At 40.7% G+C, this 19144-nt stretch overlaps 1 protein-coding gene across 1 annotated transcript in view; it reads right to left on the bottom strand.

The window, feature by feature from the left end:
* Window positions 1–19144, bottom strand: part of BSN (bassoon presynaptic cytomatrix protein) — a 130396-nt gene that overhangs the window by 39149 nt on the left and 72103 nt on the right. The window contains exon 2 of the mRNA XM_037850777.1: window positions 606–1014. Within this exon, the coding sequence (XP_037706705.1) occupies window positions 606–1014 (409 nt within the window). The remainder of the gene's footprint in view (window positions 1–605; window positions 1015–19144) is intronic.

Below are 19144 nucleotides of genomic sequence, written 5' to 3'. Positions count from 1 at the left end.
ATCTCCACTCCATCCCAAGGCTGTTTCTCTAGGGATGGGTGGCTGCTCCTCCACCTCAGGTCCCCAGATAACCATAACTGAAGCCCAGAGAGGGAGCTCCTCGGAGCTGTGTTGGAAGGCATTTTTCCATTATGTCTAAAACCTTGCCCCCTTACCAGCATCCCCCCCCTGGGCCCACTGTCAGGGAGAGAAGCAGGCTTAAGGTCAGGGAAATTTGCCTCCTCTGGCCTCTCCAACTGCTCTTGGTCCTCTCCAAATGAGCTTCCATGGAGAAAAGTTGTACATAAGACTGTTTTTGGTCCTCTCCAAGACCATTTTTCCAGGCCAAACTTGGACTAAGTAAGAAAGCATCTTCTTTCTTAGCACTACCTGGGGCTCTGCCCATGCTTTTGTGGCATGTGGGACTCCCCCAGGGAATCTGGGGCCAGGTCTCCTTCTCTGATGCCCACATCTTGGAGTCAGGAGACACCACCAGGAAGACGCAGGAACTGGTGGCCGCGGGAAATAACCAGGAAAAGAGAGGTGGTGTGAAAGGTGGAGGGTACTGGGGAGACACAGTGATGGGGCGGCGAGTAGGTAGGGAGCCAGCACAGGGGGTGGTTTACCTGGGTGAGGTGAGGGTTGGGGTTGAACCCACACTGGTTGCAGACCTTGTTGTGACACTGAGTGCAGGTGTTGAAGTTTGGCTGGCTGGGGGTCGACGTGAGGTCCGAGGTCTTGCATATGGGACACAGGGTACTGCTGGGCAGGGGAGCGATCTGGGGGACGGAGTAGGGTGATGTGGGGGTGCTGCCTCTGTCCGGTGACACCGAGGGGGACCGCCCTGATCTCTGCGTCTTACTGTCCACCTGCAGCGTCCTGTGGGGGCCATCATCCTCCTGGCCTGCTGGGCCCTGTGCCCTTGGCTCCCGGGGGCTCTCGCGGCCAGGAGCAGTAGCAGAAGCCTGCTTCAGAGTTGGAGAAGCTGCTCTCTGGCTACCCGGGGGTTCCTTGGGGTCCAGTCTCCTGGAAGTGCTGAAATGACATGGAAAATGACTGTGTATTAGAGATACATCTTAGAGAAGCAGCCCGTAGAGACCTCCACCAAGCTAAGTACCCCTGCCAAGCCCCATCACCACTGCCACCAATGCTGAATGTGTCCAGTGCTGAGCCCTGACAGACATCTTCCACTTGAACCCTTGGCACCAGGCCACGTGGCAGGATCACAAATGTCCCTTCTAACATCCTGATAAAGTGCAGACTCTGATTCAGTGGGTCTGGGATGCAGCCCACGATTCTGCATTTTTTAGGAATCTCCCAGGTGATGCCAACCCTGGTCAGCAGACCACACTTTGGGTACCAAGGCTTGAAACCTACTCATTAGAAACACCTTGGGTCATTTTAAAATTCTGATTCCCAGATCGCATCCCAGACAAATTACATTAGAATCTGTGGGGGTGGGACCCTGGCATTAGCATTTTTTCCTCCCGAGTTGATTCTAACATGCAGCCCAAGTTCAGAGCTACTTCCCAGGCAGGTTTGTTACATCTTATCTTGTCCCCTTTGGAGGCTGACTCCAGACAGCTGGGGATTGATGGGGCGAGGCAAAGGCATCTCAATGCCTAGGTGATGCAGTCCCCAGCAGGAGCCTGCCCATACACAAAGGCACCTTCTCTCTGGCGGCCCTCCAGCTGGCCTGCTGCCAGGTAAAGTCCATCAAGAGGGGATGAAGTGTTACTATTCCACTGGAGCAAGGCTGTGGTCTCAGTCCTGGGATTCAGCCCTTAAGAATCCCGGAGGGAGGTCCAAGGTACCTCACCCTTCTTCCACCCGACCTGGTCAGGCTGCAGAGGAGCCAGCAGAGTGGGTGGTTCAATGAGGTAGAAGGCAAACTGTCGGGCCCAAATTCAGTTCCCTCATATTCCTTCTCCTTTGACCCAACTAAGTTCACCTCTGCTGATTTTCCTCTTTTCTAATTTGAAAGAGGCTGAGCACAAAAAGCCAGAGGCACTGCTTTATATTGCTCCCCTGAAATTCTATACTTGTTCCCCTTGCTCCAGTCTGTGGATGCTGGCACCCAGGAGACAGGGCAGCCTGGCTTCGAGCCACTCTGGAGGCCTGGCTTCTGCTGCCTGGGAAAGAGTCTGCCCTGGCCCCTTATGCCCCAGCACCCCCAGTCCTTGCAGGGTCTGAAAGTTTTCTGAACCATGATGAAGGTCATATGCTTGTAGAAAGATTCAAAAGCCAACTGGTATGGGTCCCTTAGGACATGCCTTTTCAGAGGGGCTACCAGGAGCCCACTGGGGGAGGCCCAGCCTGTCCCCAAGGGTGTGTCAGACCCCTGAGACAGCCAGGCCAGGAGAGGCAGGGAGGGAGCCCAGACTCCAAGACACTCAGTGCAGTCCTTCCTTCCTTCTGAGGAATTGCTGGTGGAGAGAAACACCCTCAGTCTAATAATGACTCTTCCAGAAAACAAACACTGTATTAAATATCCATAAAACATAAAAAAGAGAAAAAAAACAATTAAAATAAATATTCATCAGACATTCTTTCATCAACCAGCAACAGCATACACCCACACATCCAGTCACAGACCTGCCATTTTCTTCTTCAGTGAGACAACCAGAGTCTGAGTCTAGCCCCTCTGGGCCACCTTCGCCATCAGCCATGAGGTGCATCGTGATGGTGAACACAGTGCCATCAGCCCATCTTTGGAACTGGGGTCCTCTAGGGTCTTTCCGTAGACTAACTTCTAGCTACTGATAGCTCTTTATAACACCTGAACAGGCCACAGCACTCTCCCTGGGCTGTGCAAGGTACATGGTTTCTTCTGAGAAATACAGCAATTTCTACTTTATCTGTGTTGCCTGACATGTGACAGGCAATTTTCTGTGTCCATGGTGACTTTTTTTTTAACCTTTGGTTGTAACCCTTTCATTTTGATATTTCAAGGTGTTATTGCTGGTATTTAGACACTGAGGCATCTGTTCCTTCAGCTTATATCCAGCTAATGTTATGACAGAGTTTTCCTTGAATGCCAGGAGCTAACAAAATAAAAACGAAGGAAACAAAAAAGAAAACACTTTCCCCAGTCCTTGCAGCTTGGCCTGTGCAAGCACTCTTCTTCAGGACTTACATGTACAATGAATTTAGAGAATAGCTCAAGGCCTTTCCGATCCTTTCTGCCCATATGTCTTGTCCTGGGTATGTCTGGTGGCCTAGGAATTCCCCCTTTCATACAGTTCCCAATGCCCCCTCTTCCCTAGGAAACCATTTCCTCCTGGTCCCAGGCCCTGCACTGTATGTCTACACAGCCAACAATCCCTTGCTCCAGGCAGCATGACTTGACTGACCACCCATTGCTTTCTGTAGGAGAGCTCAGTGAGCTGTCTTCTACATGCATGACAATTCTGGGTGTTGAGTCCCTCAGGCCACCACCAGACAGACGGCCAATCACATATGCCCCTAGTATGTGTATGAGGATTACTCTGCTCCCTCTGGAACTGGGACCAGAGATCCACACTAGGAGTGTGGGCCAGCTCTGTGCTGAGCTGGTGAAGGGTGGTGGAGGGGCCAGCCAGAGTGTCATAAGATTCTACCACTTTTAAGTAGCATTTTTCTTGATTCAGTGCTCCTCCTGTTACTGCAGTCCTCGACTGCTTTCTGGAGCTTTGAGAAATGTTTCTGCCAGTTCTTGCTAGTTGTTCAGAATTTCTGTGGGAGAGGATGCCAGAAGCATCTCACTCCACCATCTTGTTCAGGGTGGGGCCATTAGTCAATACTACATCTTTAATCTTCACATACACATTTCTAAATCATTTTGCCAATATCTACAAAACAGCTTGCTGAGATTTAGATTCATTGAATCTAAAGATCAACTTGGGAAAAATTGACGTCTTAACAATATTTAGTCTTCCAGTCCATGAACACAGAGTATCTATTTATTTAGATTCTTCTTTGGTTTCCTTTGTAATTTTCTGTTTATATACATATTTTGTTGGATTTATACTTAAGAAGTTCAGTTTTTTTAATTAGAGAAGTTGTGGATTCACAGAACAGTCATGCATAAAATACACGATGCCCATATGCCACCCTATTATTAATACCTTGCACTGGTATGATACATATGCTACAACTGATGAAAGCTAATTTTTATAATTGTACTATCAACTATAGTTCATGGTTTAACTTTAGGGTTCACTGTTTGTGTTGTGCAGTTCCAGGTCTGCTTTTTTAAAATTCTAGTACCATATATGTAACCTAAAATTCCCCCTTTTAACCACACTCCAATATTTAATTGACTGCCTTTAATTATGTTCACAATGTTGTGCGACCATCACCACCATCCATTACCAAAACTGTTCCATCACCCCAAATAGAAACTCAGTACATCTCAAGCCTTAACTCCATATTCCCAACCCCCACCCTGTCCCCTGGTAATCTGTATTCTAGATTCTGACTCTCTGAGTTTGCTTATTCTAATTATTTCATATCCATGAGATTATACAATATTTGTCCTTTTGTGTCTGGTTTATTTCACTCAACATGATTCTGCAAGGTTCATCCATGTAGTCTCATGAATCAGAATGTCATTCCTCTTTTTTTTTTTTTTTTTTTTTTTTCATTTTTATTGAGATTGTTCAGATACCATACAATTATCCAAAGATCCAAAGTGTACAATCACTTGCCCCTGGGTACCCTCATACAGCTGTGCATCCATCACACTTAATTTTTGTTCAATTTTTAGAAACTTTTCATTACTCCAGACAAGAAATAAAGTGAAAGATGAAAAAAGAAAAAAAGAAAAGGAAACTCTAATCCTCCCCTATCCTTAACCAACCCCTCTCAATTGTTGACTCCTAGTATTGATATAGTACGTTTGTTACTGTTTATGAAAAAATGTTGAAATACTACTAACTGTAGTATATAGTTTGTAATAGGTATATAGTTCTTTCCTATATGCCCCTCTATTATTAACTTCTAATTGTATTGTCATATACTTGTTCTGGTTCATGAAGTGATTTCTAGTATTTGTACAGTTGATCATGGACATTACCCACCATAAAGAATCAGACAATACCACCAATGTCAAGTGTCTAACATGCCTCTCCTATCCCCCCCTCTTATCTGCATTTACCTTAGTATATCACCTTTGTTACATTAAAGGAAGCATAATACAATGATTCTATTAGTTACAGTCTCTAGTTTATGCTGATTGCATCCCTCCCCCAATGCCTCCCCATTTTTAACACCTTGCAAGGTTGACATTTGCTTGTTCTCCCTCGTAAAAGAACATATTTGTACATTTTATCACAATTGTTGAATACTCTAGATTTCACCAAGTTACACAGTCCCAGTCATTATCTTTCCTCCTTTCTTGTGGTGTCTCACATGCTCCCCATCTTCCTCTCTCAACCGTATTCATAGTTACCTTTGTTCAGTGTACTTACATTGTTGTGCTACCATCTCCCAAAATTGTGTTCCAAACCACACACTCCTGTCTTCTATCACCCTGTAGTGCTCCCTTTAGTATTTCCTGTAGGGCAGGTATCTTGTTCACAAAGTCTCTCATTGTCTGTTTGTCAGAAAATATTTTGAGCTCTCCCTCATATTTGAAGGACAGCTTTGCTGGATACAGGATTCTTGGTTGGTGGTTTTTCTCTTTCAGTATCTTAAACATATCACACCACTTCCTTCTTGCCTCCATGGTTTCTACTGAGAGATCCGCACATAGTCTTATTAAGCTTCCTTTGTATGTAATGGATTGCTTTTTCTCTTGCTGCTTTCAGGATTCTCTCTTTGTCTTTGACATTTGATAATCTGATTATTAAGTGTCTTGGCGTAGGCCTCTTCATATCTCTTCTGTTTGGAGTACGCTGCGCTTCTTGGATCTGTAATTTTATGTCTTTCTTAAGAGATGGGAAATTTTCATTAATTATTTCCTCTATTATTGCTTCTGCCCCCTTTCCCCTCTCTTCTCCTTCTGGGACACCAATGATACGTACATTATTGTACTTTGTTTCATCTTTGAGTTCCCGGAGACGTTGCTCATATTTTTTCATTCTTTTCTCCATCTGCTCCTTTGTGTATAGGCTTTCAGGTGTTTTGTTCTCCAGTTCCTGAGTGTTTTCTTCTGCCTCTTGAGATCTGTTGTTGTATGTTTCCATTGTGTCTTTCATCTCTTGTGTTGTGCCTTTCATTTCCATAGATTCTACCAGTAGGTTTTTTGAACTTTTGATTTCTGCCGTATACAGGTCCAGTGCTTCCTTTACAGCCTCTATCTCTTTTGCAATATCTTCTCTAAACTTTTTGAATTGATTTAGCATTAGTTGTTTAAATTCCTGTATCTCAGTTGAAGTGTACGTTTGTTCCTTTGACTGGGCCATAACTTTGTTTTTCTTAGTGTAGGTTGTAATTTTCTGTTGTCTAGTCATGGTTTCCTTGTTTATCCAAATCAGGTTTTCCCAGACCAGAACAGAGGGAAGAAATATTCAGTATCTGGTTTCCCTGCGGGTGTGTTTTAGAAAATTGCTCCACCCTTTGATGCCTCGGGTCACTGTCCTTTTCTGCCCAGCAGGTGACGCCTGTTAGCCTATAACTCTTGACTGGTGTGAGGAGGTATGGCCGTGTTCCCCCAGGCTCTGGGGTCTGGTTCTGAATGGGAAGGGCCCCACCCCTTTCCTCCTAGAGAAGACAGAGCCCCCAGGTGGAGGTCATTAGCATTTCAATGGTCTCTCTCTCTGCTTGTGCTGTCTCCGCCCTTCCCGGAGTCACAGCCCTGGAAACTGAAAATGACTGGGGCTTTCTCCACTGAGCCGAAAAAGAAACAGATAGTCCCCTTCAGACCCAGTCAAGGCGACCCTCCGGCTCTCCCAGGTCAGTCGTCACCCAAAGCCTCTGTCTGTTTTTGGGGCTGCGTACCTGTAGTGAGCAGTTCACACTCGCTACTTAAAACCCCAGTTGGAGCTCAGCTGAGCTGTATTCGCTTGCTGGGAGAGAGCTTCTCTCTGGCACCACGAGGCTCCGCAGCTCGGGCTATGGAGGAGGGGGTCTCCCGACCTGGTTCCACAGGTTTTACTTACAGATTTTATGCTGTGTTCTCGGGCATTCCTCCCAATTCAGGTTGGTGTATGATGAGTGGATGGTCTCGTTTGTCCCCCCGCAGTTATTCTGGATTATTTACTAGTTGTTTCTGGTTTTTTGTAGTTGTTCCAGGGGGACTGCTTAGCTTCCACTCCTCTCTATGCCGCCATCTTGCCTCTTAGAATGTCATTCCTCTTTACAATTTAATAATATTTCATTGTGAGTATGTACTACACTTTGTTTATCCATTCAATGGTTGATGGACACTTGGGTTGCTTCCATGTTTTGGCAATGGTGAATAATACCACTATGAAAATTGGTGTGTAAATATATGTTCATGTCCCTGCTTTCAAATTCTTCTGGGTACTTACCTAAAAGGGGGATTGCTGGGTCATATGGTAATTTTATACTTAACTTTCTGAGGTGTTTTAGTGTGGTAAAACTGCCGAAATGCAATATATCAGAAATGGGTTGAATTTTACAATGGGGATTTATTAACTTACAATTTACAGTTCTTAGGCTGTGAAAATGTCCAACTCAAGGCATCAACAGGATGATACCTCGACTCTGAAGACAGGCTGCCAGCATGTGTAGCTCCTCTGTCACATGGCAAGGTACATGGCAGCATCTGCTGGTCCTTCTCTCACAGGTTTCATTGCTTTCAGTTTCTGGCTTCAGTGGCATCCTCTCTCAGCTTCTCTGGTGCTCTTCTCTGAATTTCCTCTCTTTTTTCTGTGCCTCTTTTATCCTCTTATAAGGGCTACAGTAAAGGGATTAAGACCCACCTTGAACAAGGTGTGTCACATCTCAATTGAAATAACCTAATCAAAAGGTCCCACCTATAATAGGTTTGTACCCACAGGAATGGATTAAAATAACACGACCTTTACTGAGGTACTGTCTTAGTTTGCTAATGCTGCGGAATGCAAAACACCAGAGACGGATTGGCTTTTATAAAAAGGGGGTTTATTTGGCTACACAGTTACAGTCTTAAGGCCATAAAGTGTCCAGGGTAACACATCAGTAATCGGGTACCTTCACTGGAGGATGGCCAATGGCGTCCAGAAAACCTCTGTTGGCTGGGAAGGCACGTGGCTGGCGTCTGCTCCAAAGTTCTGGTTTCAAAATGGCTTTCTCCCAGGACGTTCCTCTCTAGGAAGCTTGCTCCTCTTCAAAACGTCACTCACAGCTGCACTCAGTTTCTTCTCTTTGAGTCAGCACGTTTATATGGCTCCACTGATCAAGGCCCACCCTGAATGGGTGGGACCATGCCTCCATGGAAATATCCCATCAGTTATCATCTACAGTTGGGTGGGGCGCATCTCCATGCAAACAACCTAATCCCAAAGTTCCAACTTAATCCCCACTATTATGTCTGCCCCACAAGATTGCATCAAAGAATATGGCTTTTTCTGGGGGACATAATACATTTGAACCGGCACATTCTACCCCCTGGACCCCAGAAAAACATATTCTTTCCAAATACAAAATACATTCATCCCATCACAATACCACAAAAACTTAAATCATTTCAGTAACAATAGTTAAGTACAAAATCCCATCAAAATCAATTTAGGCATGGTCAGTCCTAAGGCACATTTCCCCTCTAGCTTTGGATCTGTGGAGTTAGAAGAAGTTATATGCTTCCAACATACAAAGGAGGGACATTCATAGGATAAACATTTCCATTACCTTAAGGAGAAACAGTAAGGAAAACAGGGTTAACAGGAGCAAAACAGTTCCTAAAACCCGCAGGACAAATTCCATTAGATTTCAAAGTCTGAGAGTCATTTACAGAACAATGTTGCATCTGTGGGCTTGAGAGAGCGGGAGCCTAACCCTTCTTAAGGGCCTTTTCGGCAGCCCTTTCCTCTCCAAATGCTTGGGTGAGTGCTCCAACATATCCACACACTGGGGAGACCACCTTCTTGGCCCCACCCTCCTCAAACATTGGGGCAGCTTCCGGATTCCTTTCCATCTCTGGGGCACATGCTCAACCCCTTCAGAACAGTGGGGTGGAAGCCAGACTCTCCCCAATTCCCTGGAAATGTGCTCCACCCTCTTTGGGACCTGAGGTGGCAAAACTCTTCCAGAGCATCGAGGCAGAAAGCCCGCCCTCGACCTCCAGGGCAAACTCACCCTTTCCATGCATGTGGGCTGCTCCGCTCTCCCAGCCCCAAACCTCTTGACTCCAGACCTCAACCTCCATGGCTCTGTCTTTGAAGAGATTTTTCCTTTAATTTTTTCCTTGTCTGTCTCCTCCTGTCCAGACTGGCAATGGCTCTGTCTATAAAGATCTCACAAAAATTCTGTTGGCTTTGCATGAAGCACACAGGGATCAAAGCCATTAGACAATAGGACTTTCCACAAATCCTTTCTGGATAATTCCATCTCCAATCTTGGCTTGTACTGAAATGGCGGCTGGGTTCCATGTTTGGTTACATCCTCATGTTGGGCTGTAGTTTCTGGGATTCCACCCCCTGGAAGCTCGTAATTTTCTTAGCCATCAGCTTCTGGTTTCTTTGAACCCAAGAGTTCAGTTCTAAGTTTATCTCTCTCCACTCGCATTTTACTATAAGCTGCAAGGAGAAGCCAGGGTATATCCTCCACAGGTAGTCTGGAGATCTCCTCAGCTAAGTATTCCAGGTTGTCACTTTTAAATTCTTCCTTCCATCTGACACCAGGACTCAATTTTGCCAAATTCTCTGCCGCTTTAAAACAAGATCGCCTTTCTTCCAGTTTACAACAACATATTCATCATTTCTGTTCAAGGCCTCATCAGAAGTATCTTTAGAGTCCATATTTCCACAAACAGTCTCTTTAAAGCAGTTTTGGCCTTTTCTATCAAGCTTGTCCCAATTCTTCCAGAATCTTCCCCTTATCCATTTAAAAAGCCGTTCCAACATGTTTGGTATTTGCAAACTCAGCAGCACCAACACCCCACTCTCGGTACCAAAATCTGTCTTAGTTTGCTAATGCTGCGGAATGCAAAACACCAGAGATGGACTGGCTTTTATAAAAAGGGGGTTTATTTGGCTACACAGTTACAGTCTTAAGGCCATAAAGTGTCTAGGGTAACACATCAGTAATTGGGTACCTTCACTGGAGGATGGCCAATGGCGTCCAGAAAACCTCTGTTGGCTGGGAAGGCACGTGGCTGGCGTCTGCTCCAAAGTTCTGGTTTCAAAATGGCTTTCTCCCAGGACGTTCCTCTCTAGGAAGCTTGCTCCTCTTCAAAACGTCACTCACAGCTGCACTCAGTTTCTTCTCTTTGAGTCAGCACGTTTATATGGCTCCACTGATCAAGGCCCACCCTGAATGGGTGGGGCCATGCCTCCATGGAAATATCCCATCAGTTATCATCTACAGTTGGGTGGGGCGCATCTCCGTGCAAACAACCTAATCCCAAAGTTCCAACTTAATCCCCACTATTATGTCTGCCCCACAAGATTGCATCAAAGAATATGGCTTTTTCTGGGGGACATAATACATTTGAACCGGCACAGGTACATACAGCCTTCAAACTACCACATGAGGAAACACCAAACTGTCCTTCACAGCAGCTGCACCATTTTACATTCCCACCAGCAATGAATGAGTGTTCCTGTTATCCATGTCCTCTCCAACACTCGTAATTTTCTGTTGTTTTTTTTTAATGGTAGCCATTCTAGTGGGTGTGAAATGGTATCTCATTGTGGTTTTGATTTGCATTTCCCTGATGGCTAATGATATTGAGCATCTTTTCATATGCTGTTTGGCAATATGGAGAAACGTCTATCAAGTCTTTTGCCCATTTTTTAATAGGGTTGTTTGTCTTTTTGTTGTTGATTTCTGGCTCTTATATTTAGGTCTTTGATCCATTTTGAATTGATTTTGTAAATGTTGTTAGGTAGGGGTACACCTTCTTTCTTTTGCAAATGGAGATTCAATTTTCCTGGCACCATTTGTTGAAGAGACTATTCTTTTCCAATTGAGTGGTCTTTGCCCTCTTGCCAAAAATCAGTTGGCCATATAAATGTGAGGGTTGATTTCTGAGCTCTCAATTCAATTCCATTGGTCTATATGTCTGTGCTTATGCCAGTACTATGCTGTTTTGATGACTGTGGCTTTGTAGTTAAGCTTTAAGTTCAGGTGTATGAGTCCTCCAACTTTGTTCTTCTTCAAGATGGCTTTGACTATTCAGGGCCCCTTACCCTTCAATATAAATTTGATGATTGCCTTCTCTATTTCTGCAAAGAAGGTTGTTGGCATTTTGATTGGGACTGTATTGAATTTGTAAATTGCTTTGGGTAGAATTGACATCTTAATAATATTTAGTCTTCCAATCCATGAACATGGAATGTTTTTCCATTTATCTTGATCTCCTTTGATTTTTTAGCAATGTTTTGTAGTTTTCTGTATACAAGGCTTTCACATCCTTGGTTAGATTCACTCCTAGATATTTGATTCTTTTCATTATTACTGTAAATGGAATTTCCTTCTTGATTTCTTCTTCCAATTGTTCATTGCTATAGCGTAGAAACACTACTGATCTTTGGGTGTTGACCATGTACCTCACCACTTTGCTGAATTCAAGATTTTCTGTATAAGAACATGTTATCTTGGGATAGGGAAGGTTTTACTTCCTCCATTCCAATTTGGATGCCTTTTCTTTCTTTCTTTCTTTCTTTCTTTCTTTCTTTCTTTCTTTCTTTCTTTTTTTTTTTTTTTTTTTTCCTAATTGCTCTGGCTAGAACTTCCAGTATGATGCTGGATAACAGTGGCAACAGTGGGCACCCTTTTCTTATTCCTGATCTTAGAAGGAAAGCTTTCAGCCTTTCACCATTAAGTATGATATTACCTGTGCATTTATCATATATGCCCTTTATCATGTTGAAGAACTTTCCTTCTATTCCTAGTTTTCTAAGTATTTTTATCAAGAAAGGGTACAGGATTTTATTAAATGCCTCCTCTGCGTCAATTGAGATGATCATGTGTTTTTTCTCTTCATTCTATTAATGTTACTGTATTGTATTAGTTGATTTTCTTATGTTGAACCATCCTTGCATACCTGGGATAAATCCCATTTGATCATGATGTATAATTCTTTTAATGTGCTATTGGATTTGTTGTGCTTCTATTTTCTTGAGGAGTTTTGCATCTATACTCATAAGAGATATTGGTCTATAATTGTCTTTTCTTGTGGTATCTTTATCTGGCTTTGAAAGAGGATGATGTTGGCTTCATAGAATTAGGGGTGTTTCCTCCTCTTCAATTTTCTGGAAGAGTTTGAGCAGGATTGCTGTTAATTCTTCTTGGAATGTTTGGTAAAAATCCGTTGTGTAGCCTTCTGGTCCTGGGCTTTTTTATTTGTTGTTGGGAGGTTTCTGACTACTGATTCTACCTCTACTAGTTATTGGTTAGTTGAGAAATTCTTCTTGAGTCAGTGTAGGTAGTTTGTGTGTTTCTAAGAATGTATCCATTTCATCTAGGTTATTTAATTTTTTGGCATCCAGTTGTTCTTGGTATCCTCTTATAGTTCTTTTTATTTCAGTGGGGTCATTAGCAATGTTCCCCTTTTCATGTCTAATTTTAGTTATTTGTGTCCTTTCTCTTTTTTTCTTCATCAGTCTAGCTAAAAGTTTGTCAATGTTATTGCTCTTTTCAAATAACCAACTTATGGTTTTGTTGATTCTCTCTAATATTTTTATTTTTAAATTCTCTATTTCATCTACCTCCATTCTAATCTTTGTCATTTCCTTCCATCTGCTCAATTTGGGTTCAGTTTGCTCTTCTTTTCCTTGTTCTTCCAATTTTGAGGTTAGGTCTCTAATTTGAAATCTTTCTTCTTTATTAATAAAAGCATTTAGAATTATAAATATCCTTCCAAGCACTGCCTCTATGGCATCCCATAAATTCTGGTATTTCGTATTTTCATTTTCATTTGCCTCAAGATATTTCCTAATTTCCCTTGTGATTTCCTCTTTAACATACTGGTTGTTAAAGAGTATGTTGTTTAATTTCCACATATTGTGAAATTTCCATTTCTCCCTCTGTTATTGATTTCTAACTTCATTCCATTATGGTTGAAGATACATTGTATGATTTCAATATTTTTAAATTATTGAGACTTGTTGGTCTTTCCTAGAGAATGATCCATGTGCATTCAAGAAGAATGTGTAGTCTGTTGTTGTCAGGTGAAGTGTTCTATATGTGTCCGTTAGTTCGAGTTGTTTTAGAGTATCATTCAAGTCTTACATTTCCTTATTGACCTTCTGGCTAGATGTTCTAGCCATACTAAAAATGGGGTATTAAAGTCTCCTACTATTAACATAGAAATGTCAATTTCTCCCTTCAAATCTGTCAGTATTTGCTGCATGTATTTTTGGGCTCTGCTGTTAGTGTATATGTATTTATAACTGTTGTCTTCTTATTGAATTGACCCCTTTGTCCGTATTCAATGACTTTCTTAAAGCCTATTTTATCTGATATGAGTATAGCTACTCCAGCTCTCTTTTGGTTACTACTTGCATGTTTTATATATTTTTCCATTCTTTCACTTTTTAAAAAAAAATTCAGTTTTATTGAGCTATATTCACATACCATATAATCATCCACAGTGTTCAATCAGCTGTTCACAGTACCATCATATAATTGTGCATCATCACCCCAATCAGTTTTTGAACATTTCCCTTACTCCAAAGAGAATAAAAATAAGAGTAAAAATCAAAGTGAAAAAGAACACCCAAAGCATTCCATACCCCCCATCCCACCCTATTTTCCATTTAGTTTTTATCCCCATTTTTCTACTCATCTGTCCATGTAATAGATAAAGGGAGTGTGAGCCACAAGATTTCACAATTACACAGTCACACCATATAAGCAACATACAATCATCTTCAACGTCCTTTCACTTTAAACCTACTTATGACTTTGAACTTAAGTTGAGTCTCTTGTAGATGGCATACTTGAATCATGCTTTTTATCCATTCTGCCAATCTTGGTCTTTCTTTTTTTTAATTAACTTTTTTTTTTTAAATCAACCATATAAAAAAAATTTAAAGAAACATACAATAAAAGAACATTTCAAACAAACCATAACAAGGCAGTAAGAAAAAGACAACTAACCTAAGATAACTACTTTACTTCCAACATGTTCCTACTCTACCCCAAGAAAGTAACCTAATACAGCAACATTTCTGTGAACTTGTTGCTACTATACCCATCAGAAATTAACAGACCATAGTCATTCCTGGGCATTCTCAGAACATTAAATTTACCCACGATAGCTTATCTGTCCTTATTGGGTTATCATTCCTGCTTCCTTAATTGCTCTCTATCACTAGTTCCCCTACATTCTACATTATAAACCATTTGTTTTACATTTTTCAATGTTCACATTAGTGGTAGCATATAATATTTCTCTCTTTTGTGGCTGGCTTATTTCACTCAGCATTATGTCTTCAAGGTTCATCCATGTTGTCATATGTTTCACAACATCGTTCCTTCTTACAGCTGCGTACTATTCCATCGTGTGTATACACCACATTTTCTTTATCCACTTATCTGTTGAAGGACATTTGGGTTGCTTCCATCTCTTGGCAATTGTGAATAATGCTGCTATGAACATTGGCTTGCAGACACCTGTTCGTGTCACTGCTTTCAGATCTTCCGGGTATATACTGAGAAGTGCAATCGCAGGATCGAAGGGTAACTCTATATCTACTTTTCTAAGGAAATGCCAGACTGACTTCCAGAGTGGCTGAACCATTATACAGTCCCACCAACAATGAATAAGGATTCCAATTTCTCCACATCCTCTCCAACATTTGTAGTTTCCTGTTTGTTTAATGGCAGTCATTCTAGTTGGTGTGAGATGGTATCTCATTGTGGTCTTAATTTGCATCTCTCTAATAGCTAGTGAAGCTGAACATTTTTTCATGTGTTTCTTGGCCATTTGTATTTCCTCTTCAGAGAACTGTCTTTTCACATCTTTTGCCCATTTTATAATTGGGCTGTCTGTACTATTGTCATTGAGTTATAGGATTTCTTTATATATGCAAGATATCAGTCTTTTGTTAGATACATGGTTTCCAAAAATTTCTTCCCATTGAGTTGGCTGCCTCTTTACCTTTTTGACAAATTCCTTTGAGGTACAGAAACTTCTAAGCTTGAGGAGTTCCCATTTATCTATTTTTTCTTTGTTGCTTGTGCTTTGGGTGTAAAGTCTAGGAAGTAGTTGCCTCACATAAGGTCTTGAAGATGTTTCCCTACATTATCTTCTAGGAGTTTTATGGTACTGTCTTTTATATTGAGATCTTTGATCCACTTTGAGTTAATTTTTGTGTAGGATGTGAGGTAGGGGTTCTCTTTCATTCTTTTGGATATGGATATCCAACTCTCTCAGCCCCATTTGTTGAAAAGACTGTTATGTCCCAATTCACTGGCTTTGGGGGCCTTATCAAAGATCAGTCAGCCATAGATCTGGGGGTCTATCTCCGAATTCTCAATTCGATTCCATTGATCAATATGTCTATCTTTGTGCCAGTACCATGCTGTTTTGACAACTGTGGCTTTATAATAAGCTTCAAAGTCAGGGAGTATAATTCCTCCCGCTTCATTTTTCTTTTTTAGAGTCTCTTTAGCAATTCGAGGCACCTTCCCTTTCCAAATAATTTGATTACTAGCTTTCCAAGTCTGCAAAGTAGGTTGTTGGAAGTTTGATTGGGATTGCATTGAATCTGTAGATGAGTTTGGGTAGAATTGACATCTTAATGACATTTAGCCTTCCTGTCCATGAACATGGAATTTTTTCCATCTTTTAAGGTCCCCTTCTATTTCTTTTAGTAGAGTTATGTAGTTTTCTTTGTATGGGTCTTTTACATCTTTGGTTACGTTTATTCCTAGGTACTTGATTTTTTTAGTTGCTATTGAAAATGGTATCTTTTTCTTGAGTGTCGCTTCAGTTTGTTTATTTCTAGCATATAGAAACATTACTGACTTATGTGCATTAATCTTGTATCCTGCTACTTTACTAAATTTGTTTATTAGCTCTAGTAGCTGTATCGTCGATTTCTCAGGGTTTTCCAGATATAAGATCATATCATTTGCAAACAATGACAGTTTTACTTCTTCCTTTCCAATTTGGATGCCTTTTATTTCCTTGTCTTGCCAGATTGCCCTGGCTAGCACTTCCAGCACAATGTTGAATAACAGTGGTGACAGCGGGCATCTTTTTGTCTTGTTCCTGATCTTAGAGGGAAGGCTTTCAGTCTCTCATCATTAAGTACTATGCTGGCTGTGGGTTTTTCATATATGCTCTTTATCATATTGAGTTTCCTTCAATTCCTACCTTTTGAAGTGTTTTTATCAAAAAGGGATGTTGGATTTTGTTGAACACATTTTTCAGCATCTATTGAGATGATCATTTGATTTTTCTCTTTTGATTTGTTAATGTGTTATAATACATTGATTTTCTTATGTTGAACCATCCTTGCATGCCTGGAACGAACCCCACTTGGTCATGGTGTATGATTTTTTTAATGTGTCTTTGGATTTGATTTGCAAGTATTTTGTTGAGAATTTTTGCATCTATATTCATTAGGGAGATTGGCCAGTAGTTTCCCTTTTTTGTAGCATCTTTGCCTTGTTTTGGTATTAGATTGATGTTAGCGTCATAAAATGAGTTAGGTAGTGTTCCATTTTCTTTATGTTTTGAAAGAGTTTATGTAAGACTGGTGTCAGTTCTTTTTGGTAAGTTTTGTAGAATTCCCCTGTGAAGGCTTCTGGCTCTGTGCATTTATTTGTGGGAAACTTTTTGATGACTGATTGGATCTCTTTGCTTGTGATTGGTTGGTTGAGGTCTTCTGTTTCTTCTCTGGTCAGTCTAGGTTGTTCATATGTTTCCAGGAAATGGTGCATTTCCTCTACATTATCCAGTTTGTTGCCATACAGCTGTTCATAGTATCCTCTTATAAGTTTTTTAATTTCTTTGGGATCTGCAGTAATGTCACCTTTCTCATTCATTATTTTGTTTATATGGGTCTTCTCTCTTTTTGATTTTGTGTCTATCTAGGGGCTTGTCAATCTTGTTGATCTTCTCAAAGAACCAACTTTTGGTGATATTTATCCTCTTTATTGTTTTTTTGTTCCCTATGTCATTTATTTCTGCTTTAATCCTTGTTATTTCTTTTCTTCTACCTGGTTTAGGATTGGTTTGCTGTTCATTTTTTAGCTTTTTCAGTTGATCCAGTAGTTCTTCGATTTTGGCTCTTTCTTTCTTTTTAATTTATGTGTTTAGTGCTATAAATTCCCCCTCAGTACCACTTTTGCTGGATCCCATAGGTTTTGGTATGTTGTATTCTCATTTTCATTCATCTCTATATATTTAGCAATTTCTCTTGCTATTTCTTCTTTAACCCACTGATTGTTTAGGAGTGTGTTGTTTAACCTCCAGGTATTTGTTAATTTTCTAAGTCTCTGATGGTTACTGACTTCTAATTGTATTCCATTGTGGTCAGAGAATGTGCTTTGAATAATTTCAATTTTTTTTTAATTTAATGAGGCTTGTTTTATGTCCCAGCATATGATCAATTCTGGAGAAAGTTCCATGTGCACTAGAGAAGAATGTGTATCCTGGTGATTTGGGATGTAATGTTCTACATATGTCTGTTAAATCTAATTCATTTATCAGATTGTTTAGGTTTTCAATTTCCTTATTGGTCTTCTGTCTAGTTGATCTATCTATAGGAGAGAGTGATGTGTTGAAGTCTCCCACAATTATTGTGGAAACATCCATTGCTTCCTTTAGTTTTGCCAGTGTTTCTCTTATGTATTTTGTGGCACCTTGATTGGATGCATAGACATTTATGATTGTTATTTCTTCTTGTTGAATTGCCCCTTTTATTAGTATGTAGTGGCCTTCTTTGTCTCTCATAACATCCTTGCATTTAAAGTCTATTTTATCTGAGATTAATACTCCTGCTTTCTTTTGGCTGAAGCTTGCATGAAATACTTTTTTCCATCCTTTCACTTTCAATTTCTTTGTGTCCCTGTGTCTAAGATGAGTCTCTTGTATGCAATATGTTGATGGTTCATTTTTTTTGATCCATTCTGTGAATCTATATCTTTTAATTGGGGATTTTAATCCATTTACATTCAATGTTATTACTGTGAAGGCATTTCTTGAATCAGCCATCTTATCCTTTGGTTTATGTTTGTAATATATATTTTTTTCCTCTCTCTATTAATGTCCTTTAATATACGCATACTGAATCTCTTTAGTACTGAACCTTTCTCCATATCTCTCTCTCCTTTCTTTGTTTCTCTGTCAGTAGGGCTCCCTTTAGTATATCAAGTAGGGCAGGTCTCTTGTTAGCAAATTCTCTCAGCATTTGTTTGTCTGTGAAAACTTTAAGTTCTCTCTCAAATTTTAAGGACAGCTTTGCTGGATAAAGAATTCTTGGTTGGCAATTTTCCTCGCTCAGAATTTTAAATATGTCATGCCACTGCCTTCTCGCCTCCATGGTGGCTGCTGAGTAGTCACTACTTAGTCTTATGCTGCTTCCTTTGTATGTGGTGAATTGCTTTTCTCTTTCTGCTTTCAGAACTTCCTCCTTCTCTTTGGTAGTTGACAGTGTGATCAGAATATGTCTCAGAGTGGGTTTATTTGGATTTATTGTATTTGGAGTTTGCTGGGCATTTATGATTTGTGTATTTACAATGTTTAGAAGATTTGGGTAGTTTTCCCCAATAATTTCTTTGAATACTCTTTCTAGACCTATACCCTTCTCTTCCCCTTCTGGAACACCAATGAGTCTTATATTTGGACATTTTATATTATGTATCATATCCCTGAGGTCCATTTTGATTTTTTCGATTTTTTTCCCCATTCTTTCTTTTGTTCTTTCATTTTCCATTCTGTCATCTTCCAGGTCACTGATTCATTGTTCAATTTCCTCTAGTCTTGTACTGTGAGTATCCAGAATCTTTTTAATTTGGCCAACAGTTTATTTAATTTCCATAAGATCATCTATTTTTTTATTTACTCTTGCAGTTTCTTCTTTATGCTCTTCTAGGGTCTTCTTTATGTCCTTTATATCCT

Source organism: Choloepus didactylus, chromosome 1 (assembly GCF_015220235.1).
Source record: "Choloepus didactylus isolate mChoDid1 chromosome 1, mChoDid1.pri, whole genome shotgun sequence".
NCBI lineage: Eukaryota > Metazoa > Chordata > Mammalia > Pilosa > Megalonychidae > Choloepus > Choloepus didactylus.
This window is presented reverse-complemented; position numbering and strand designations above follow the sequence as displayed.